The sequence below is a fragment of the Coptis chinensis genome, chromosome 3 (genome assembly GCF_015680905.1).
Source record: "Coptis chinensis isolate HL-2020 chromosome 3, ASM1568090v1, whole genome shotgun sequence".
In the NCBI taxonomy this organism is placed as follows: Eukaryota; Viridiplantae; Streptophyta; class Magnoliopsida; order Ranunculales; family Ranunculaceae; genus Coptis; species Coptis chinensis.
The window spans coordinates 30824143-30849129 of record NC_141458.1 but is presented as its reverse complement, the minus strand read 5'-3'; the positions used below and the strand labels follow the sequence as shown (position 1 = coordinate 30849129).

At 35.8% G+C, this 24987-nt stretch overlaps 1 protein-coding gene, 2 long non-coding RNA genes and 1 pseudogene across 3 annotated transcripts; 3 read left to right on the top strand and 1 right to left on the bottom strand.

The window, feature by feature from the left end:
- Nucleotides 1–86: 86 nt before the first annotated feature.
- On the top strand, nucleotides 87–3409 carry LOC147509139 (uncharacterized). Its single transcript, XM_086599195.1, has 4 exons — nucleotides 87–141; nucleotides 438–664; nucleotides 2041–2178; nucleotides 2553–3409. Exons 2-4 carry the CDS (start codon nucleotides 458–460, stop codon nucleotides 2583–2585), a joined length of 378 nt encoding a protein of 125 aa, XP_086455321.1. The 5' UTR covers nucleotides 87–141; nucleotides 438–457; the 3' UTR covers nucleotides 2586–3409.
- On the top strand, nucleotides 2632–5050 carry LOC147509138 (uncharacterized; annotated as a pseudogene).
- A 1919-nt stretch (nucleotides 5051–6969) lies between these two features.
- On the bottom strand, nucleotides 6970–17310 carry LOC147509137 (uncharacterized). The gene is made up of 5 exons (XR_015218363.1): nucleotides 17089–17310; nucleotides 16404–16459; nucleotides 11177–11224; nucleotides 8311–8368; nucleotides 6970–7233 (listed from the first exon to the last, which is right to left on the bottom strand). It is a non-coding gene; the product is annotated as an uncharacterized LOC147509137 (long non-coding RNA).
- A 5046-nt stretch (nucleotides 17311–22356) lies between these two features.
- Nucleotides 22357–23265, top strand: LOC147509136 (uncharacterized). The gene is made up of 3 exons (XR_015216509.1): nucleotides 22357–22622; nucleotides 22998–23055; nucleotides 23167–23265. It is a non-coding gene; the product is annotated as an uncharacterized LOC147509136 (long non-coding RNA).
- The last annotated feature ends 1722 nt before the right edge of the window (nucleotides 23266–24987 follow it).

Genomic DNA, 24987 nt, shown 5'->3' with positions numbered 1-24987 from the left:
TATGGGTATTAGTTTGATGACTCGGGGGATATGCATTGCAAATTTGGGTTTTGAGTGGTGGTGTCATGGTTTAATTTGGTTATCTTTTGCAGGACCGCTTTGCAGATTGTAGAGTAACAAAGTGAAACCTGTATTTGCTAGGTATGGTTCATTGTTCAATTATTCATTTTTGTTGTTTGTAGTTATGACATTCAATTACATTTTCTGGGCAATTGCAGCTTACTATACTGATTTTGGTATTGTGCTTTTTTTCATTATAATTAGTTGTTTTTTATTTGTGTGAATTATTTGATTGATGAGAAAACAAATGTATGGCAAGTATTAACAAATTTGAGGATCCAAGGATTACTATGCGTCTGCTGCAAAAACAATAAAAAACAAATGAAAGTGTAGGGTGAGATTAAATTGTTGACATGTCTTTCTCTTCCCTTAATCAGGCAGAGAAGCAGTTGAGACGATGACAGCCGTTGGTCCTGGATTAACTGGAAGGAGTGTTGGAGATGTTGTTGCTTATGGGGGAAATCCAATGGGTTCATACACTGAAGAACAGATCCTTCCTGCAGGTGCCGTGGTGTCTGTCCCATCTTCTATAGATCCTATTGTTGGCGCTTCTGTCATGCTAAAGGGAATGACAGCTTGGTTCTTACTTCGCCAATGCTTCAAGGTTTGTTTATAATTTCAGTCATTTGGTACCTTAAACTTTATTTTAACTTCAATTGCAGGAGCTCATTGGAAAATCATGAAGTTTAATAGCACTAGGACATGTCCACCTAATACATGTTAATGAGTGCGGGCATGCTTAAATCTTAGCAGTCCAAAAGTCAATGAATTGAACCACTGTATTGAATTGGCATGGAGTTATTTGCTATTCAAGTTACCACATTTGATTATTTGGTGGAATGGTGATTGCAGCGTGTAATCACCTATATCACATAAGGTTGCTAATGTAGCAATTCTTAATACTGTAACCAATACGTGAGCAGCCAATTGTCACGTGTATGATAAAACCATTGTGTCTCCGATGTTGAATTCGATAAGAGTGGCTCTTCCCTCCTAGAGAAATGCCCTCTTTATGGGTACCTCACACTGGAAGCGCAATCAAGAAGTTGTCAGTAAGAGTTTTGTATTTGACGTGTTGGCTTAGCTGCTCTTAAAATTGATTCCGCCAGTGAGTTATACATGATTAGTCCAATGCATGTGTATGGAGGCAGTGATGACACTCTTATTGCGATATATCACTAACCTGGCTAAGTCACGACCTGGACCGACAATACAATTAGTTATGACAAGTGTACTTGTGAAGTTGCGTAATAGGATGAGTCCACCATTGTCTCAGCATTCTTTTGGTTATCTCATTGTGACTGCAGAGTTGCAATGTCTGAAGGAGTCTATCAAGAAGATTGAAGCTAAATATATAAAGAAAGCACAACCTGATCTTAGAGTTTTTTTTTCCTAATTGTTTTAGAGAACAGCTTGGTGCATACTGTGATGCAGAGCCATTGGTCTCATCATTTAGTGGTTGGTGTAGGTGCCCTTACTATGAAGTGGATTTTTTTGAGTGGTAAAATCCCATATGGGTCAGTCCTTAGTCTGCTTCATGAGAATTTTATTGTGGTTATGGATACAAAGATTGGTGATGGGATTTAAGCATGGGTAACTTTACATGAAGAAGACATGCCTACTTTGAATCTGAACTAGAGCTCCTTGCTTGGAAGAGATGGGAATAAGTAGTCATAATGATGCAGTCCCAAGTAGAGGATAATGAAAAGCGCAAATATTTTTGTCTTAACATTAGCAGGACTATAGAAAGCTCAAGTGTCTTAAGAATTTTTAGAGTTGTAAGAATATTCTGTTTTTCACTGATTTTTTTTTTCTTTACTACCCCAACAAATATTGATAGTTCAAACTATTATGACCCTCCCAAGTAAGTGAGTACGACTTTAGAACTGCTTTGCTCATATTTTCTCCGTATCACATGTATTCCATGTAAGTGGTGATTGCAGTTTTGAGTACAACATCCTTGTGGTGTTATATATGCAGTGGGATCCTTCATGTTTGGACAAAGTTATGAGAGAGATGGTCGATCATTATTTTTCTCCACTTAGTGAATCTGAACCCAAACTGGAGATGCCCGTAAAAATTGCGAGAAGCGTTCTTCTGATTGGAGACATACTGCAGGTTACTTATTCTTTACTTAACGAAATTTAAATGTAGTTCTTTTGTCTAGAATGAACGTTTGATGTATCATTGTTACAGATTAACGGGAAATGCTATATGTTACTCTTGAAATGTTTTGTCCTATGAAATTTTATTCCTTAGTAATACACCGAAATGCATGACCGAGGCATCCGGGTCTTGGTTGTGATATATGTACAGATTAAATGATATGATATGTTGATATTTTTTTAATGAGATTTGCAATGCCCTTGAATGAAATGTTCTCTTTTTGTACTTTTAATTCATTTTCTTTGATGGGCATTCCAATTTCTTTTAATTGGTACTAGGACTGCTTTACTGAAAATTTCAATATTATGGTTTTTTGTTCAATGAAGGATCAAAGACACCCAAGAAGAGTAATGAAGTAGTGTTGAAGGATTGGTTGAAGAAGTCGAATATTCGAGTTGAACGAGTATGGCTAAATTCTTCATTGATTCCAATTTTGGAATACCTAGTGCCATTGCAGTGACTAATAAACACCAAAAGGAATTTTTCTTGGAGAGCATAGTCATCGAAGGGTTGGTGTGTGAACCAGTTCATTTCTCTTGTAATTCATGGGTTCAATCAAGGAAAGATCATCTAGGAAAAAGGGTATTTTTCTCTAACAAGGTAATTTCCTTCTTTACTTCCTATGAATTTGTAAGCACAAGTCAAAATTTGTGGACGCTTGAATAAAATTCAAAGTGAAACCATTTTGTCTTAATCTTTTTTTTTTTTTGGTTTTTTTTTGTTACTAAGTTGGTCTTAATCTTTGAGTCAAGCAAAGAGTTAGTTGTTGTCAAACATTTTGTCCTTGAAGGTCAACATATTCTTCCTCAGATATTACAATAATGTGGGAAAGAGAGACCTTCAAAATTATGGATTTAGGTAGCTAGGGGAATATATAAAAGTTGGTCCTGAGGATCTATTACCACTTACGACTTATGACATTGAGTGTTCATTAATTATTGAGCTTTCTTTTGTTTTTTTGGTTTGAGCAACCATATCTACCTTCTGAGACACCAGCTGGACTTAAAGAATTAAGAGAAAAGGAACTGAGTGATCTCAGGGGTGATGGTCAAGGAGAGAGGAAGCACTCGGATCGGATATATGACTACGCCATATATAATGATTTAGGTAATCCAGACAAAGGGATTGATCTTGCTAGGCCCAAACTTGGAGGTGAAGCGATTCCTTTTCAAAGGCGGTGTAGAACTGGCTCTCCAACCGATCTTGGTTGGTTCCCGACTATTATACATATTGTAACAATGTTTAGACTTCAGCCATGGAAATATATCGTATTTGTAGTTATCCCTTCTAGGGACCAAAACACCATTTCAAATTTAGTGAAGAGACTAAGATGTATTTACTGGCATACAATTTCCTCTGAGATATAAATGCAGACAACAGGGTTGAGAAGCCATTGCCAATGTATGTGCCGAGATGAAGCATTTGAGGAGTCAAAACAAGATACATTTGCAGCCGGAGGCTAAGGGGAGTGCTCCACAATTTGATACCATCATTAATTGCTAGTATTTCTGCGGATAATCATGACTTGAAGTCCATGTGTACTTGTCACAATATATTTTGGACTTCAGTCATACTTTGTTGCCTACTAGAACCACCAATATGTACATCAATTTTATTTTCAGACCACAAGCAATCAAGTTGACCCTTCTTCGAAAGCACACCCAATTGCAACTTGCAATTCTTGTGTTGCAATTTAAATGTTTCGAAACACCAATTTGTTCGCAGCCATTAATTAAATTTATTCTTTAACTTGTGTAACATTGTAAGATTGTGAATTTCGTTCTATTGCATAAAGAATTGTCACGAGTACATCTCAATTTTTTGTACGATCGGAAGCATATGCATGCAATCTGTTCTTGGACACCGATAATTCATCGAAAAATTCACCAAAGATGTCGGTGATAAATGCAAGAGCATTGAAACCCAACAAATTAACATCTTTACTCTAATATAAAATTATCGGCCGGTTCAATCAAGCACACGCTAACATTAAGAAAATGAAGGAGTGGAATACTTACCTAAATTAAACTATGGTGACAAATTGACAATTATTGTGCCCTTGCAATTAGACTCACACTCTTAGATTGTGCATCAATGCAATAAAATATCCAATTTGTATTAGATTGTTGCATCTGACTCTTCTTCTTTGTACAGATATTTTCCCCATAATCAATGTAAGAGACCCATACAAAGGCTTGGAATCAGCGGTGAAGCTTCTTAGGATGAAATACAAGCAGCAAAAAACTTTTTGATTAACAAATATGCAGGACACAAGTCCAGTGTCGATGCTATAGAATCAACACATGACAAGATAATTATGCAGAAGTTTCATGAAAGGAGGAGACCAGAAGTTAACGTCAAGAAAAGAATGAGGGATGTAACTTAATCACAGGTTGTGCTGGCTGTCACAAGTATATTTCAAACTCCTTCCACCAACTCTGTCATAAAGACGGCTGCCGTCTTTATAGTACTTGCTGCTTAGCATACTCTTTCCGACAAAGGATAGACTGACTCTGCAGGTGTTAATATCTTTTTTGACAACCATATATGAAGTCTGAAGAGCAAACTCCGAGCTCTGCTATATGGGTATGCATACTGATAGTTCTTTTACTACTAAGATCGTATAATACTGCTCTATGGATCTTTGTTTTTGTTTTGTTGGATAACGCTAGGCTTTACTCACTTTCGGGATTGATTCCACCTCATTTCCAGGTGCGGTCCAAGGAGTTTGGAAGTCACAACTTCACTCTTAACTTATCTGCTTCTTTGGGTTTCTTCTACTTATCCAAGTGATTGCGGTACCCTTGGCATCATATTTTCGTGACGTAAGTGGGTTAGAAGCGAATGTTTATGGATGTTCTAGCATCTCTCTTATTATTGCAACGAGCATTCACGTTTTGTTTGTTTCTCTATCATTTTTATGACTTTCTCGGAGCACATGCTCGCCAGTCAATGTGTTCAATACGTGTGATAGTACTCAACCTTTCATTCCCGGATGCAAACGTTCTGGGAAATAAAATCCGGGGATGGTAAGTTAGGTTACAACTCTTAGTTTAACACTTTAACCCTCCCTTATCTCGATCGAGCTTATAACGCACATCTCCCCCCTCCCTCCTCCCTCCCCCTCTTTAGACTAATGTAAAGATGAGTACTGAACCAACGAAGATAGATTTTTGCTACATGAACAAAACCATGCATGATCTTTGGGCGCTTTTTGTCACTCTACTCTCTAAACCAATAAGTGGAGTCTCCCCTCTTCCTCTACCTTTTCCTTATAAGGCCTAAAAAACTTACCTATCAATTTCAAAAGGCATGTCAAAATTTATGATACAATTCACTTTCTTCAAAAAATCCAACCACCAATAAATTCCATAATGGACGGGTGCTTTAGGATGTGTTATATATGTAATGGTTTACTAACCTTTGTATACTATGTAATAAATTTGTTTGTTAACAACGTGCAAAGCCCGTACATCTTGCTAGTATATATAATGTTCCAAACTAAAAGATAACATTTTTTTTTTCTTTTTTTACTTTGTAAGTTAAAAATTGTATTAAAGAGAATGAAAAAAAAAATACAAGAAAAAAGAGAATGCAAAAATGCATTCCCATCAAGAAAGCCTGTGGTAAACATGATATGGCATCTCCCATTTATACACCCATGGGGGCTTGATCATGTGTTCGAAATATCCACCTATATGCATACTTGATGCTTTCTTAACTACTACGTCTAATACAAGATTAGCCTCTCTCCATATGTGTGACACAAAAATAGATTGAGCTCTCCTCAAACAACACTCCCATCTTCCTTTTAGTTTCCACGACTACTGCTGCCGAATCAAACTCAATCCACATGTTAAACCATCCTCTATCAATTTCTATTTCTGCACCTTCAATAAATGCGCAACACTTAGCCCAATAGTTGTTTGCAATCCCTAGAGCTTTGCCAACTACCAGCTTGAAGTTGCCTTCATTATCTCTAAAAGACAGTCCATAGCCAAAATCCTTTTCAAAAGGCACTAAGTAGCTAACAAAGCAAAAATCTCACTTTCAAGGAATTATTTGAAGTGAGTTGTTAGATCAAAAGCAATAAAGAACAACCTATCCACCAACTCCTAAAGGACTCCGTTGGATAATCTCAAGGTGCTGGTAAATCTATTATAATGAATTTCTTGGGTTTTATCCTAGGGCTATATTAAAAAGGGAGGGGTTATAGGGATATATATTATAAAAATACGTAAACAAATTCAAAATTGTTAGAACATTTATAAGTTTTAGATTAGGCTAATTTTTTTGTAAATATGATCTCCTAACTATTTTAAACATTGTCACAAATAATCAAAAAAATCAAAATTTTCTTATAAAAGTATTTTAGTTAATAATAATAATAATAAAAATAAAAATCCAATTGCACATGCCGACATCTTTATTGGAAGCTACTCCCCATCATTCTTCGTGTGTGTCATATTGCCATCGTTCTTCATCAATTTGCTATTTCCAAGGTATTGCATGTACGTAGCCATGTGTGAGAGATGGTTTTATGCAATTTATGAATATTGAATATATATATATAGTTACGTGTTATGCATTGTTTTATTACTAGTGAGTGCCCGTGCCTTCGGCACAGATTGTTCTAGAATTGCGTTGACGTGAAAATAGTAGTATGTATTTTAATCAATTTTTATTAGTCTTCTCTTAAGAGAGAAGTTTCGATCACATTGATATCTACCTATTAAATAAATAAAAAAACAACTGCCAAAGGTGTTATTTCAAAAGTGGTGCAGAGTCTGATTTTATGCACACTAATTCATTGAAGAGAATCCCCTGGAAATTATTTGTTGATGGAAGAATGGATCACTTGCAGTACTGATTTACCCACCCACATCACAATATCGTCAATAAAATAGAATACATGGCCAAAGAACATAAACTAAGAACAAACTAATTAGACGATAGTAACATATAAACCCTCCTTCGAGAAAATGTGCTCTATCTATGCAGTTGACACTGTCATGAAATATAAAACAGAAAACATTGATTAAAACACACACCCACACAATGGTGGTTAAGGGATATATTATTTACTTAAGATGAACAAAAAGATTGTTTCAATACAAACACATGAAATACAATTGGCTTATTTCCAACACGTACTAACATAACAACATTTAGCAATATACAACCTCCTAACACGTTCCAATGCTAATTTTACTCACACGTTCGATTAGGGAATTAAAGAACAAAAGAATAATCTGACTCTGGTACACACAAATGCTCATTTTAAGCCCATCCCTAGCGGCCCATAGCTCTGCCATAGAGTTAGTAGCATTGCCAATACTTTGCCCTACTCCTTGCAGTCTCATCAACATCTCATATGGGGATGTAATCATTAGTAATCATTAATGTAGCATTAGTAATCATTTCCCTAAATGGGGAATCCATATGAGATGGATTGATTCCTTATGGGTACTCAAGCACTTATTTGACTTACAAAGATACTATCAGTATTAACAATTGCATAACAACAAATATAGTTGAATGAACTGAAATTCAACATCGAAGTTTACTATTCTTAATCTACACCTATAACATATTATAAAGACAACTTAAAAGAGTACGTAAATCCATCTACATATATTTCTACATATAAATGAAAATAATTAGCTGAATCGAAAACAAAAAGTGGTGAATGAATAAACTCAGATCCTTTAAGGAATGTACCTAGACGTAACGGAGTTCTTAACTTGATCTAGTGTTTTATCCTTCATTATATCATTATCATACTGTTTTGTTGCACGAAAATCTAAGAACACCTATTTTGTAGTAACAACGCATGTCAACAGAAGGCATATGAATTATTGTAAAAAAGCTAACAAAACCTTCAAAAGTATTCTTATGACCTATAACAAAAATATAGTGAGAGATATCTTGTCAATGCATTAAGCTAGGGCAAGTCACCCATGATTAATGTCAAGTCACTCATTATTATTTTTTTATCTATTTTTATTTATTTTTTATTCTTCAATTTTTTAATTTACAAACTAATTAACATATACAGAGGCCAAGAGAGGGATCTTGTTATACCTTAGCTCTCATATGGGGACCAGCAAATTGGGACTTCACCAAACCCTTGATTTCCCACCTGCAAGGTGAGAATCCACATGATGATGCAAAAGTACAAACAACAATGGACTTCACCTAACCCTTGATTTTCCATCTGGCGTCAAGTAGGAATGTAGGACCCTTGTAATATGTGATTACACAGAATTTGATGAGTGGTAATATTGCCGCCGCAAAGAAAATGAGATAAATAGTATTTACACATTATCCAGGCCAACTTTTTACTAAACAACAAACAATCACTAAATTTTAGTTTTTCTTCAAGATGCAATAGAAGATACCATATAAATATACAATCAATAAGTACATGAATAAAAATAAAAATAAAAAAAAAAAAAAAATAAAAAAACATTGCAAAGGCTTGCTGAATAAGAAGCATACCACTAAATAGTAAAACATCTTAAATTTGTGGCTTCTCGTACCACAACCCTTATTAACTGAGATTAGTAAACAAATTCAAAATACCTAGTCTTTTTAGGATAAAAATATACATCCTAAGCATTTTTCTTTAAATCCATCTCTTACGCCAAATTGATTAGCACTAATATCCATCCATAAATTTATAAAGAGGAAAAGTGACAATAGACGATTCCCTAAATTCCTTGCATCAAGTTTTCTATATAGGGGGAGAGATCTACAATGACAATAATCCCAAAAAAAACAAAACAACTATACCAAATGTGACCAAATTGAAATGCAATATTTCATAACAATTCAAGGGAACCCATTTAGTCTGTTACCCCACCCCCTTCTCTCTTGGTAGAAAGGAAAATTGTGGGCATTCTTTGTCCATTGAAACAATTCAATGAGATATAAGAAATTTTGTGTTCTCGTTAGGAAGACCTTGTACAATGCAGGGGAAAGGATTTATTATACATTCTTTGATACCTTTTCAATATAGTCAAAGGATTGGAATAAGAAATCTTAATAGCACATCAAAGAGCTTAGAACATGATGTACCTGAAGGATTGGATTAAAAGGAGCTCGGAATGGCACAACGAATTGGGTGATTAATAGTAGAAGGCAACCGGCTAATAAAGGTAGGAGTTACTACATAGAATCCATTTCAATAAGCAACAACTTTTTAATTCAATAGAATAGAAGGTCGTATAGAGTTTAAATAAAGGTTAGTACAAAAGACTTCATTTCTAAATGAAAACTATTTCTAAATGAATGCGCAATATTGTACGAAAAGGAATGACATGCATAAAAACTAAGTCAAATTCTAGAAAAAGCAGTTGACAATTTGAGCATGTTGAGCATGTAGAAAATCCACATAGACTACTACACAAAATTCATTTGATTGCTTGGTAATACCTACAATATGAGCATTTGAAAAACATATTAGATATATCAAACAAATTATCCCATATCCACAGTTAAATAATGACCAAATACCACTCCGCATACAGACAATAGTGCTTACTTTTCACTACATGCATATGCCTTAACTTTCTAATATATACACCTCTGGATGTGGAGACCAACACTTTGAAGGGAGCTCTAACAAAGAAGTGCAATGCTCAAGCAAGCCAAATGACGATGGATCGTCACATTTGAAATATATGATTGAGTGTAAGAATAAAATGCAGTTTTCTTTTAATGAAATTAGTATTTGTGCTGGAAAAGGAAAAATTAGATAAATACTATCACAATTCTAAGCAACTGGCTATTATTGTACATTGTAATAACTAATAAGCAATTGGTTAACTACGTGGCATCAATTAAAAAGTGGCATTAATATTTGCAAAGATTTAAAATTGGTTACTTGTGTTACACGAAATACCCAAAAAGAATGCCCATTCTGCAATTTGTTATCTACTTCTTTGTCAATCAAGAAGAATGACCCATTTCTGTGTTACAAAGATGGAGTTTCAGTAAACCAATTAAAATTTTTGCATCCCTGTTAAATTAAACCTGTAGACATTCAAGAAGTAATCCTAAAATTTCCTCAAATTTAAATACCCAAGTTTTAAAAGGATAAGGTATACCTCAATTATAAGCCAATAGAAATATTAAGAACTGGCGATGGATGGAAAGAGAGTTTGTAGATTAAAAGTCCAGCGAGAGTAACAGGTTAGAAGAGTTGAGATTATAGGGAACAAAAAGGGGAAAATCAATAAATTTTCCTCATTTGGTTCATAGTACATAATCCATAGAGGCAGAGAAATATGTTAAAGGTAGCGAAATAAATCCATTGAGGATGCTAAAGGGCAAAAGTCTCATAGCAATCTCTGTAATTTAGAACACCATGGCAACAATTTTTTCGATTATTATCAATGTAAGCAACAAAAGTATGGTATTTTAATCAATCTGGGATTAAAAAAAAAAAAATGTTGAATAGTGAAGAATGCTTACCAACACGAATTTCTGGCGGCACTACTGATCAATGGTGAAAGAGTATAAAGAGAGACCCAGACATTTTAAGAAATCTAACAACCAAAATAATGTGGAAGAGAAAAAAAGTAGTGAATCGCTAATTGTGTGAATAAAGGATAGGTTGTTGTGTTTTTTCCCTCCATCAAACGGCAACTTTCTCAGAGCTTCTTTGAACACTTCAACATACTATTGTCTTTCTATTAACTAGTATATAGACTATATAAGACGATTGTATTAGATGGTTTACTTATTATGCCGTATTGTTCAATATATAGATGGTATAAACAAATCAAATTGATATTAACCTTGATTCAACAATGACCAAAAAAAAAAACTGCATCAACTAATTATAACTCATAGCTTAAAAAGTATCAAAGAAATAACTTAAAAACAAAAAAAAAATGATTCAGTTAAATGAAGTTCAGGTGATAGAATATGGAGGTGTACAAACCTTCCTTCTGTGATTCGTGTTTGCCAATCTACTGCTTCCATTGCTCAACTACAACGAAAAACAGAAAAATAAATCCAGAATTATGAAACCGACAACACATTTTTTAGTAGTCAGCAAAAATAGAAACAAAGAGACAGTCTTCAACGAAGAATGCAAAATAAACAAACAAAAGAGGGAGAAAAAATGAACACGAAAGACCAATAATTCTCCACACCATACCATTTATTCTTTCTCTCAATACGTCAAAATTGAAATGGATTATCGATAGAGGGGTGGGAGAAGAATAAGAACGGATAAAATAATACCAATTGTGACTAAAGAACATGGTAAGAAAACTAAAGATACCGGCGTTCAATTTGGTGAAGAAGATGACACCTTGTCCCTTTTAAGATTAGAATTGGGTTATCTTGGAGGCGTGAGAGAGAGAAGAAAAGAGAACAATTTTTTGTTCAATGGTTTTTCATTTCTAATCGCAGTCACGCTGTAATCAAGGAAGAAGAAGGAAGTAGGAGGCGAAATAAGAACATATTGGTTTCTTCTTCGCTTCGTTTCGATGAGAACGGATGGGATGGGAGAGCGAACGAATTGAAAGGGTTTCTTCTAATAAAGGTTTTCACGATTAATATTCCATGATTAATATCCCATTTATTTTCTAATCCAACTCACACACTTTGGTGGCACTATTGTAACCCTCGATTTATACCCCTCAAAATAAATCCCAGCCGCGAGTCAGAAAGCAGTCCTGTTTTGTTAAGTTGATATATATGTTGCTATGCATTAATGACTTGCATTTGTTTAGTATGTATTGCTATGCAAATATACAATATTTTGTCATGTGGCTTCGCTTCACCATTGCAAATTTTGCGTGTTGGAAATAGGAGGAGAGAAGCCAATTTGTGTTCTTGGAGAGAGGAGGAGAGAAAGAGGAGTTCGTCTGAAACATAATGGTGGTTGCTAGGTTTATATAAATTTGGGGAAGGTGGATTGGTCAAAGGACTATATAACGGATCTCGATATGTAAGGGCAGTTAGGATATATATTAAGTGAAATGCCAACGTTGGTGTGTGATAGGAAATTAAACATCCTAAATAGATAGACTAATTTAACCCTACTTTATGATACTCACAAGTGTACAAAGTTTATTGTAGTAGACAAACAATAACGAGATTGATCCCACAGATAATGCAATTGGGGACAATTGAGTATTAAACTATTACCTAACCTAATCCAAACAAGATTTGTTTATGGGATTTTGAATTGCTAATAACTAAAGCTATCTAATTTAACTATGAAAGCAATGAAATTTAGATTTAAAAAATTAATAGATAAAACACTAAGGCATTCGAATCCACCCTCGGCCGTTGTAGATTATCTTGGTTTAATTAATTTAAAGTTCTCTTTTCATTACAAGTAGCATGAGGGAAAGATAACCCTTGCTTGCTCAAAGATATGATCGTTAAGCTCTTATAAATATCTATATATTAGGTTGATTGAATTTTAGCAAACAAAAATATAAATCCCTAGCAAATTAAGTTGTTTTTTTATAGCACAGTTTTTCACAGATTTAATTAAACGATAAACGTAGTGCATTAATATCGATAAGAGAATAATCTAACTATTAACTAGTCAAGACATGAAATTTTAACATGCAAGATATAATTAATGAAAGTAATCCTATTAATATAAGAGGAATCAATCAATTATTATTCATTGCAAAACCCAATTCTGAGAACAATAAACTCATTAAACATTAAAAAAAAAAAAAAAAAAAAAAAAAAAAACCTATGCAAGTCTAGGGATTCATCTCAGCCCTAACATGTATTTAGCTACACATATCAATTAAACAAAAACCAAAGAAAGAGATAGAAAAACTCATGTAGTCAACGAGTTTGTTTTATCCTCTATTCGAATTCTGCTCCCAATTCCGATTCACTGTGCTGCCTAAAAGTCTCGGCCTCTCCTCTCCTGTTCTCTCTTTTCTGCATTTGAGGCTCCCCTTCATCTTCTTCCAAAACTCTCGGCCTCCAAAGATAAATCATGTTTTCCTGCTTTCCCGAGGCTCTTTCAATTTGTTCTACCTCTTTTGCTTTTATATGGTTCCCTTTTCCTCTTAGGGCAACATGTGTTGGAACCCTTTTAGGAAGGTTGCCCTCGGTGTTTGAATGGAATTGGGAATTTCTAATTCGTATGCAAGAAGTTCGGGATTTGATCAAAATTAGAAAATATATTGTTTCTGTGCATACTGTGAAGAAGGGGCGGGCGCCCTCTAACTTTGGCATGATCATTCCAACTTTTCACAACTATCTCAGGATGTCCTCTCTATACTACTTTCAAACTTGTATCGAGTATCCTATCTGTAATCAAGCCATGATCATTTTCCAATCTAATCTCATCCCGTTTCATCGCATTCATGTCGATTTTTGTAAACCAATGAAACAAACTAATTAAAGGAACATAAATCAATTAATTGGACAACTTAATATAAATTTGGACATAAGTATGTATCAATGTGATGGAGTAATAACATATAGGGGGTTTATGTCTAAGGAATCATACAATATGGAGTTTAGCTAGTCTAACTAACCCTATATATATAGGAGGGTTTAATTTGAAGTATTTCTAATTTACTACCCCATATGGGCTTTGATGACATCATGGGAGATTCTAAAGGTGATTTTAATTGCGATTCTGAACTTAAAAATTGCCTCTTTCCTTCCCTTTTAAGGTAAGTTTCTTAGCTTCTTTTAGAACTAAAACTTATCACCAACCATTCTTTTCCTTTTATATATCTTTTTCACTTGTTGCTCCATCAAAGATTGCTTGGAATCTTACCCCAACTAACTGCTAGTCGCACTAACACCGTTGGAGCTTAGAATCCTTGACATCTTAATTAGTGAGCAATGCCCTTTCCCTAGCAGAGGGAATCCTACATTTTTGTACAAATTCTTGTCTTTTTAGGTGTGAGTTCGGACAGAAACTGTTCTCCTCACTAGTACGATCCAGATCTTTAAATGTTATTCTCTTGCTTATAGTTTCTTTGGTGACTATTGATAAGTGCTCAAAAAATATTTTTTAACCCTCGATTATACCTCTTGTTTGTCCCTCTTAGTGAACTAATGATACTTGTAAATTATGTTTTATGACTTTACAGGTGAAAAAAATACTTTTGCAAAATGTTAAAGTTAAAGGAGCAAAAATGAGCAATTTGGAGCATTAAAGATCACTTGGAAACTCAAGGATAATTATGGATAAGGCTAAAGGTTTAAAGCTATGAAAATAAAGCACCTTGACATGTTTTAAAGCTTATTTGGAAGCACAAGGCAAATGGACACGTTATTTGGACCAAAACTCGCAAAAAAAGAACAAAAGTTGGAGCAAAAAAGGGAAATAAAACAAACTCATACGTCTGGGACGCATGGAATTGCACTAGCCCGTGCGTCCAAACGAATGAAACCGACCTACAGCTACATCTCTTCATTGTTTTTGAAAACATAAATTGAAATCGGAAGGAGGTCAATATGTAATAGGAGATTGGATCCAAAAACCCATGTTTTAGATGTTTCAAGAGCACATTAAAACACCCCTATATAAAGAGCACCTCAATACTAGTTGTAAATACCAATTCACAATACATTTTCTTGTCTCCAGAACTTGAGGCAAAATAATAATAACAGATTCAGTTTTCACTAGCCAAGTCTTAATAATTTAATCTCCCTAGTCTTATGTTCTTATTCTCTTTCTTTTCGTGTTATTCCTTCTTCATGAAAGGCTAATCTTCTCCTTCAAAGGAGGAGATGAAGCCGGTGCTTAGGGTTTGGTACTTTTTTTTATTCATAGTGTTCTTCAGTTAGGTATGTTCTTTATGTTTTGTTAGTTCTTTGTCTTATCTCCCACATAAGGGGATGGAAGTATAGAATATGGTTTACGTTTTGTAATTTAATATTATGCTAGATCGAGTGTTCTTTATTGTTCTTCCAGTAATGTAGTTTTCATAGTTATAGAACTATTTTTGTGTTGCCCTAAAAAGGGTAATTCAGGGAGTGGCTGTCCAGGGTTAGTATTCTTTGTGTTTGCTGATTCATCGAATGGCTATCTAATTGGAAAGTACTATTTGATGTTGTTCTAGGTAATACATTGAATGACAGCCCGAGCACGTACTATAACATAAAAGGCCTATTATATCACTGGAAAAGTGAAGTTAAAACTATATCACATCACTTTCGAAAGTGATGTGACTAATGGTGATGTTTGTTAAAAGTTGGTGTTATTGACATTACCTTTTAATTGATGTTGGGAAGTGATGTCGTAACCTTTTAGATTATTTTTGCAAAAAATGTTATAAGGGTAAAAATATGACGTCACTTCGTAAAGTGATAACCAAAAGTTATTTTATAAGAATACAATATCACTTTTTTAGTGATATAATATTTAGTAATTTGATATCACTATTGAAAAGTGATGTTATAAAAGCCCAGTGACATTACTTATGCTTAATTCACAAAAGCACAAATTTAAATATAATTGAAAAACAAAAATATAATTGGATCCAGATAGATTCGAACTATCAACCTCTCAAATATGAGCGCTCTTGCCATTTTAAGCTTATGGATCCATAATATCACAAACTAATATTGATTGCCTACCAGAGAAAACCGCATATTGAGTCCTTGTCGATCTTCAAAGCAAATTTCTATAGAGACACCAACCATTCTGTAGAGAAATTTTTTGGCCTAAAAAAGCATTTAAGAAATAATAAATGGGAAAATTCCGGGAGCCAAAACACATTGAGTTCACCGCATTGATAAAGCTATTGAACCATCCATATGTTTGTAATTTAACTTACATAGACTCTGACTAAATGGTCTAGCCTTGTCACCTTACATGCTGGTTTACACTCTAAAGCTCCATTGCATATTCTAAAATTTTAATACAAGACCATTCAAAGGTTTGCTAGCACCCCCAACCACTTTAATATTAAGACAACTTTGAGGTCTCTTACTGTACTTTCACTTCACAATATGTTGTCAAATATGAAGAATGTGAGTGTAGTTTATCAAAAACAAGATGATGAGAGGTGAAGCAAATGAACAAGTAGCAAACGATTTATTCATGAAATTTAAAACAAAACTAATATTTAGTAGTCCAAACATACCATAGTGAATATCTGATGTAAAACCAGTGATATATAATAATAAAAGGAATATAAAAATGTACTTGAGTCACGTACATGTTTACACTGTCCTTGAATCCCCTTTTCTCTCCTCCTTTATCCGAGCTTGAGACCTGCAATGTATAAACTAGACATGCTTATAAAACTATGGTAGATGTTGTATTTAATTTTCCAAACATCTCCCAGAAAATCCCAAATAGTCACGGTAAAAACATAGTTCACGTAAAGTCATCAGCCCAATGTTCTAACTTCTACCTTGGTTTGAGTGAAATACCAAGAATAGTCTTAAAAATGCACACCCACGAGGTTTCTAGGGACAATGATAGTAATCTATCTAATCCACCCAAAACTTGTTCGACTTCTTAGTGAAACAAAGTTCTACCATGAACCCCAAGAAATTCCACAACTAGCTAAATCCATCCATAGCTCCAATTAAACAAACACCACTCAGTCTATACCAAGCCATTCCAAAAAAAGAGAAAAAAAAAGTTTTCTTAAGCAGATATGAAGATAGAAATCATCAAGTGTGAAACTTGTTCCTTCTTGCCCACACAAAACCAAAAAAATCATCCACCCAACCCTTCTACAACATGAAATTAAACATATAAGTAACCAAATTCTATTAATCAAGAGTAAAGTTTCAAATTTTACAGCAAACATAAAATATTTCGAACTATATTACACTAGAATCACGAACCAAGAGAAGGAAAGTAAGAAAAGGAGGAAATTTCAATACCCTAACCTGATTTCAACAATATATTCGGATAAAAAAAGTCATCATTCTTTGAAGAATCCGAAGATTTCATGGCTTCGATGCTACAAATTCCATCGCTTCTAGAGTTTCTTAAATTTTTAGTGGTGGGAATTTGAGAGGAGTGATAAAGAAGAGATAGTTGGCTGAGAGAGATAGCAACGGATTCGAGAAAAGTGTACGTTGAGTAGCATAGTACAAAATCATGACACAGTGCCAATTATTTTGTTTTTTTGGATGGAATCACGAAACGGTATCGAAATATGGTGAATCAATTCCCGCATGTGGATCTCATCTTATCGAGATAAAATCCAGATAAATTGTGATATTTCTGATACTAGCGAAATATTTTTAAATAAAACCTAATAGTAATTTAAAAATATTGAAATTAAGTGTTGGTTTTCAATTATTTTTGTATACCAATCTAATCGATCTAATTCTAAATCTAGGGCAGCTATTAAAGCCATCACCTCTCTCTATATTAAAGGAAGAGTACATATGAGGTGGACAATTTCTTTCCTAATACGTGGCACTTTTCCAGTACTTGGTTCAGCCACATGGATCACTTAAATTGTGAGAAGTTTCCTAATACAACTTAAACTAATAGGAAACCAGTTCGTAGTGAGATTAACTTCCTTAAGCAATTTTCCATTAATAAGAAATCTTATTTGAGCAAAATCTTACACTCTTATCCAGTTTACAATCGAAAATCTTCCTATTAAGAAATCCACGACATATTTACAAAAATCTTTCCGTAGGACTTGGGAGAAGGAAAGAAAAATTGAAGAACTAATTAACTAACACGTAAAGATAAACCGTTTGTATTAAGGTGCCAATCATCAATCATCAAGCTAGGTAATAGCTATGCAGTCTAGGAATATAGAATGCAGCCCCTTAACCATATAATCCATTCACCAATCCCAACTACAGGTGTATTGTGTACCTTTATATAAAGTCATGTGAATACCTAATTATATTTAGTGATATTTTCTTGAATTTTGTTGATGCATGGTAGGAATAATCTTAGCCTAGGAATAGATGTAGTGCTATCAATTTCTCTACTTTCACCGTGTTGTGAATGAGTTTTTTTAAGTTGTGTAAAAGATTCAATTCACAAGTTAAAAAGAGATTAGGGTCAAAGTGATAGAGCTATAGATGGTACGGTTGCCTGAAATATTACATTAAAAAATAGTGTTGGATCCTAATTGCAAACGAAAAGAGTTAGAACATGTGTATAAATGGATCTGTAAACAAAAACAAATCTTAACACTAAGTTGGCGAAAAGCTAGGCGAATAAACTCAATTCAAATTGAGTTTTTCATATGATAAGAGAGTTTTACTCTCATCAATAATTCTTTCTAACGAAACTAAAATATGTAGTTTTCATATAGTCTGATGTACGTAGTTGTGGTTGGCATAGGCAAGGAAGTTTTGTTGAAAATATATCTATTCATTGCTATGAGTTCATTGGTATTATTTTCAAATTGCTACGAGTTCTTTGCATGTACGTGATTCACTTTGATATATATATATATATATACGGTTTGTCTAGGGTGCCACTCTTAGAGTGCCACCCTTATCTCACTCTTCATTTGAGCCGTCCGATCTCGCCCTCTAGATCTCAAGATCTAATTCAACAAATTTACCGATATTTACCGATATTTCGATATTTCATCATCTTCTCTAAAAAAAAAAAAAAAAACCGATCTTCACCAATACTCTACAGACAACTCAGTTCAAAAAAAAAAAACGAAATTTAGATTCTCTCTCTCTACGGCTCGGCACTCTCGGCTTCTTCTTCTCATCATTTGGCAATTAGGTTTCTTCACTTGGTTTCTTCTTCTCTGACAGGTATCATTTGGCACTTCAACTATAGTCCACATTTGGTTATGGTGCTTGCCTATTAATAATGCTTTAATTGACACTTGGATTGTCATTATACCATAAAACCTTGAATTTTGATTTAATTTAGGTTGTTATGATTATAGTTATGATTAATACCCTCGTTTAAAGGCGCACAATTTGGTGAACTTCATGTCATTATTCTTCACGTCAGATTACGTCCGAGTTCGGTGAACTCGTCAAATGATACTCACGGAGTTCGGTGAACTCGTATATTCTTCATGCCGTATTCTATCAGAGTTTTGAACTCTGTCAGAGTTCGGTGAACTCTATCAGAGTTTTGAACTCTTTCAGAGTTTTGAACTCTGTCAGAATACGACGTGAAGTAGCATATTCGGTGAACTCTGTCAGAGTTTTGAACTCTGTCGTATTCTGTCAGAGTTCGGTGAACTCTGTCGTATTCTTCATGCCGTATTCTGTCAGAGTTTTGAACTCTGTCAGAGTTCGGTGAACTCTGTCGTATTCTTCATGTCGTATTCTGTCAGAGTTTTGAACTCTGTCAGAGTTCGGTGAACTCTATCAGAGTTTTGAACTCTTTCAGAGTTTTGAACTCTGTCAGAGTTCGTTGAAGTAGCATATTCGGTGAACTCGCCGAGTTTTTGAACTCTGTCGTATTAATATCGTTCAAAAAACTCGGAGAATCACGACATGAAGAATACGACAGAGTTCACCGAAACTCTATCAGAGTTTTGAACTCTTTCAGAGTTTTGAACTCTGTCAGAGTTCGTTGAAGTAGCATATTCGGTGAACTCTGTCAGAGTTTTGAACTCTGTCGTATTCTGTCAGAGTTCAAAACTCTTTCAGAGTTCGGTGAACTCTGTCGTATTCTTCATGCCGTATTCTGTCAGAGTTTTGAACTCTGTCAGAGTTCGGTGAACTCTATCAGAGTTTTGAACTCTTTCAGAGTTTTGAACTCTGTCAGAGTTCGGTGAAGTATCATATTCGGTGAACTTTGACTCTGTCAGAGTTTTGAACTCTGTCATATTCTTCATGCCGTATTCTGTCAGAGTTCGGTGAACTCTGTCAGAGTTGTGAACTCTGTTAGAGTTCGGTGAACTAACATATTCGGTGAACTTTGTCAGAGTTTTGAATTCTGTCAGAGTTCGGTGAACTAGCATATTCGGTGAACTCTGTCAGAGTTTTGAACTCTGACAGAGTTCGGTGAAGTAGCATATTTGGTTAACTCTGTCAGAGTTTCGATGTTTAAGTTATTTACATTGTTTATGTACATTGGGATTTTTGACTGTTTAAGTTATTTATATTTTTAATTTTTTCGATTTATAGAAATGGAGACAGAGACATCAATCAATATCGAAGAAGACGTGGTTGGGTCTTTGTCTACTAAAACCCTGCTTCAAGGCACGCAAACATTAGCTGCTCCTTATATAGGAATGACTTTTACAAGTATTGACGAGGCAAAGACTTATTACAAAGAGTATGGTCAACAAGAGGGATTTGAGACTCGTGTTCGGACGACTTCTAAGCAACAAAATCAGGTGGATTTGGTTAGTGGTTGTTTTCTTGGTTTGCTCACGTGAAGGGGTTAAGACTCATAAGAGAGATGAAGTCCGATTAAGAAATACATCAACTATCCGGTGTGGTTGCCAAGCTAGAATTCGTATTAAGAAAAGAATGCATGAAGAGATATATGAGGTCAGCGTTGCTCATAATGACCATAGTCACGGTCTGGTGACCCCATCGAAGAGAATTTGCATGAAAACTAACAAACATATGCCTGAAGCAGCGAAGTGCTTGACCGAGATATTTAGTGATAACAATTTTATCTGTTGGGAAAGTGGCATCTGTTTTCCATGGAGAGGAAGTTGGGTTTACACAGAAAGATTGTTGGAACCATTATTATGGTTTGACCCGTAAAGATGCCTAAAGAAGGTGATGCAACCGCCGCGTCTTTGCAATTTTTTATCTTGAAGAGTCTTGAGGATCCCCGGTTCTATTACGCTATTGATTTAGATGAAAATGGGACTGCGGTGAACTTTTTCGGGGGTTCATGGGAGGTCTCCGATGCCGATATGAATATTTCGAGATGTTGTGTCTTTTGATACCACATATCGTGCTAATGCATATTCCATGCCTTTTGCCCCTTTTACTGGAGTCAACCATCATTATCAGTCGATTCAGTTTGGTTGCGCATTGTTGCTTGATGAGACAGAAGATACATTCATATGGCTATTTAAGGCCTGACTTGCAGCCATGGGTGGTCGTGCGCCAACTGCAATCATCACTGACCAGGATAGAGCGATGACAGCAGCCATTGCCAAAGTGTTTCCTAATACTCGTCATCGTTACTGTCTTTGGCATATTATGCAGAAATTCCAAGAGAAGATGTCATTTACCAAATTTGAGACATTGGTAACTGAGTTGAAGAACACTATTTCTTTTTCGTATAGGATTGTTGATTTTGAGAGAAGATGGTGTACAATCATTGAGAAGTATGAGTTGTCTGAAAATCCTTGGTTGACAGAGATATATTCAATCGCGGGAGAAATGGGTTCCTTGTTATCTCGATGGCACCTTTTTGCCGGTATGCATGCACCACCGGGTCGAAGTGAATCGATGAATGCTCATTATGACCCGTTTGTCAATTCGGCGACTCACGCTTTATGCAGTTTGTACATGGTAATGAGAAGTCTTTGACTTTGCTTGCTAGGAAAGAAAGAGATTCTGATTACCGCACCGAGCATAGTTCACGGATTGTGCCTAACGATGCTTTCATCCTTATGCATGCCGCGAAGGTCTATACGATCTCAATATTCAATAAATTTAAAGAGCAACTAGAAAAGGCAAAGATGGAATACAAAATTGATGGGGAACAAATTGACAGGTATGGAACCGGAAGCTACATGGTGAAATGGAGAGACCCGCTGAAGAATTCAGTTTGGAGAGTGAGTTTCGATAGAGGAACCTTAGAGGAGAGATCACGAATGCAAGTACTTTCAGTTTATGGGTTTGCTTTGTGGTCATATCTTAAAGGTTTTTATGCGCTTACGAGATTGAAGAGATTCCAAACCATTTTAGATTGACGCGGTGGATGCAAAAGTCTAACACTTATAGAGCGGAGTTTGATACTGGATTTGTGGTCGGAATGTCTCAAATGAACCTTTGAGAGTGGCTCATTCTATCAAGGTTGCTTCTCAAGTGGCTTCACGATCGTCGCATACTTTTGAGGGTTATTCATATTTTATTGAAAAGATTGGTGAAATGGCTATTGAAATTTCAAAGTTTAATGAGACTTCCTACAAAGGAGACGCTTGAAGTTCGCAGAGCCTCGATTCGCGAGCCTCCGATTCGCGAGAGCCTTCGATAACCGGTTAATACATCACGTTTTTTTTATTTGAATGTTTAATTTGATATAAATTTAGTGTTTAATTCGGTGTTTAATTTGATATAAATATTTATTTTAATTCGGTCTTTATTTCAGCTATTGATTTTGAATCCCAACATTTCTCAAACAAAAGGGAGGGGGAAGAAGAAAGCGGATAGATGGAAATCCCCCAAAGAGATAGCCCTAAACAATTCAGGAAGAAAGTGTCACGGATGTGGGATGATTGCTAACCATGACTCGAGAAATTGTCCGGAGAAAAATAATACGTAATCTGTCGATTGTAAGTATAGATTTATTCAAAACTCTTTGATTCTAAATGTTCACTAGTTCTAATGATATTTTTATCTGCGCGTCATGGACTTCATTGATGTCTGGACTTGTTAAGAGTGGTTTAGATATGGCAGCCTTGTTAGAGTTTTATCAAGTGTTGTTAAGTTGAACTGTGTCGAGGGTTGTGTTCCATTGCATCATTCCATTGGATAGTATCTAATGTTGTCTGCTAGCTAGGCTCTAGTTAGGAAACATCATAATGATAGACCGGTGCTTTTTTTGATAACTTCTTTCTCCCTTTTTATTTTCAAATTTTAATATTGCTGGTTTAGGTTACATTTGGGGAGTTTAATTAGACTGAGTTCTAATCTCATTGATATTGTAGAAAAGAGAAGTATGGCTCAAGGAGAAATGGAGAATCTGGAGGCAAAGCTTTGCTTTAGGTTATGTTCGTTTCCAGCCCCTCATCTGTTCGTTTCCAGCCCCTCGACTTTGCATCAATCGATCTTCAGTCTTTTCATCATTCTCTGCGGTTATGTTTCTTACTGCTACAGTTCCACAAGATGCCACAGTATCACTGCCACCTTGACTATGCACCATTCGAAGAAAGTGCGCCAAAATTGAGTTATTAGCTATAACGGGAGAAATTGTCGTCGTGAAAAGAGCGAGAGAAGAAGCGAAGTGTTGAAAGAAGGTGGAGAAGTTGAAGAGAGCTGAAACTTGGAAAGAAAGGCTTGAACAAGCCAAAGCTAGGTCTTGGGCGGGCTATACTTGTTGCTAATTCATTCGATGTGCTTAAATGTTGTAATCTGAACAATAATATTTGGGATTGCATAAAGCATTTTGATGTGCTTATTATAAATGTTACTGTTGTTACACAAGCGTGCCCACTTGCAATTTTGTTCCGTAAGTTGATATGATGTATTGATGCAGATACTATACCACCAGTATAATGCCAACGTTTGTCAACAACAAATTTACCTCAACTCATATGATCATCAATGAACATCAACACAAACAAACCAAACTAATAAATTGCCAAAACATCAACATCAACGATATGGACTTAGTAATGCGGCGATATCGTTTGGATTTGAATTTGGATAAAAAAAATGGCGTGTCTGTTTGGACTTTGTCCCAAACGGCATGGCCAAACCGTTTGGACTTAGTCCCAAACGGCATGGCTACACCGTTTGGCCTTAGTACCAAACGGTGTGGCCATGCCGTTTGGGACAAAGTCCAAACGGTCTGGCCATGCCGTTTGGGACAAAGTCCAAACAGACACTCTATTTTTTTGCAAGTTCAAAGTCCAAACGACATGGCCAGACCGTTGGGCCTTAGTCTCAAACGGCATGGCCACACCGTTTGGTACTAAGGCCAAACGGTGTGGCCATGCCGTTTGGACTTTGAACTTGAAAAAAAATGGTGTCTGTTTGGACTTTGTCCCAAACGGCATGGCCAGACCGTTTGGACTTTGTCCCAAACGGCATGGACACACCGTTTGGTACTAAGGCCAAACGATGTGGCCATGCCGTTTGGGACTAAGTACAAACGGTTCGGCCATGCCGTTTGGGACAAAGTCCAAACAGACAAACCATTTTTTTTCAAGTTCAAAGTCTAAACGGCATGGCCAGACCGTTTGGACTTTGTCCCAAACGGCATGGCCACACCGTTTGTCCTTAGTACCAAACGGTGTGGCCATGCCGTTTGAGAGTAAGGCCAAACGGTGTGGCCATGCCGTTTGGGACAAAGTCCAAACAGACACGCCATTTTTTTTTGCAAGTTCAAAGTCCAAACGGCATGGCCACACCGTTTGGCCTTACTCTCAAGCGGCATGGCCACACCGCCTAAGGACAAACGGTTTGGCCATGCCCTAAGGACAAACGGTGTGGCCATGCCGTTTGGACTTTGAACTTGCAAAAAAAATGTGTGTCTGTTTGGACTTTGTCCGAAACGGCATGGCCAGACCGTTTGGACTTTGTCCAAAACGGCATGGCCACACCGTTTGGAACTAAAGCCAAACGGTGTGGCCATGCCGTTTTGGACAAAGTCCAACGATGCAACCCATGCCGTTTAGGACAAAGTCCAAACAGAACCGCGCCATTTTTGACGCAAAGTTCAAGTCCAAACAGACCGCGCCATTTTGGCGCCGTTTTTCCAATGCAAGCCGTTTTCTAAATGCAAGTTCAAAGTCCAAACCACGACCGACCATGGCCATGACGCAAGTTCAATTGCTAGATTACTACATTGCTGTAAGCATTTCAACCGATCAAGCAATGCATGGCTCATGCTCGCTAAGATACGAAATTAGACAACCAATTTGTATACAAGCATTACTTTGTTATAATGCTTACTCTTATTCCTTGCCAATCTTA

Coding starts and splice junctions, on each gene's coding strand:
- LOC147509139 (XM_086599195.1), top strand. CDS start 458: ATGACAGCCGTTGGTCCTGGATTAACTGGAAGGAGTGTTGGAGATGTT. Junction 665..2,040: donor TACTTCGCCAATGCTTCAAG/GTTTGTTTATAA, acceptor TTATATATGCAG/TGGGATCCTTCATGTTTGGA. Junction 2,179..2,552: donor TGATTGGAGACATACTGCAG/GTTACTTATTCT, acceptor TGTTCAATGAAG/GATCAAAGACACCCAAGAAG.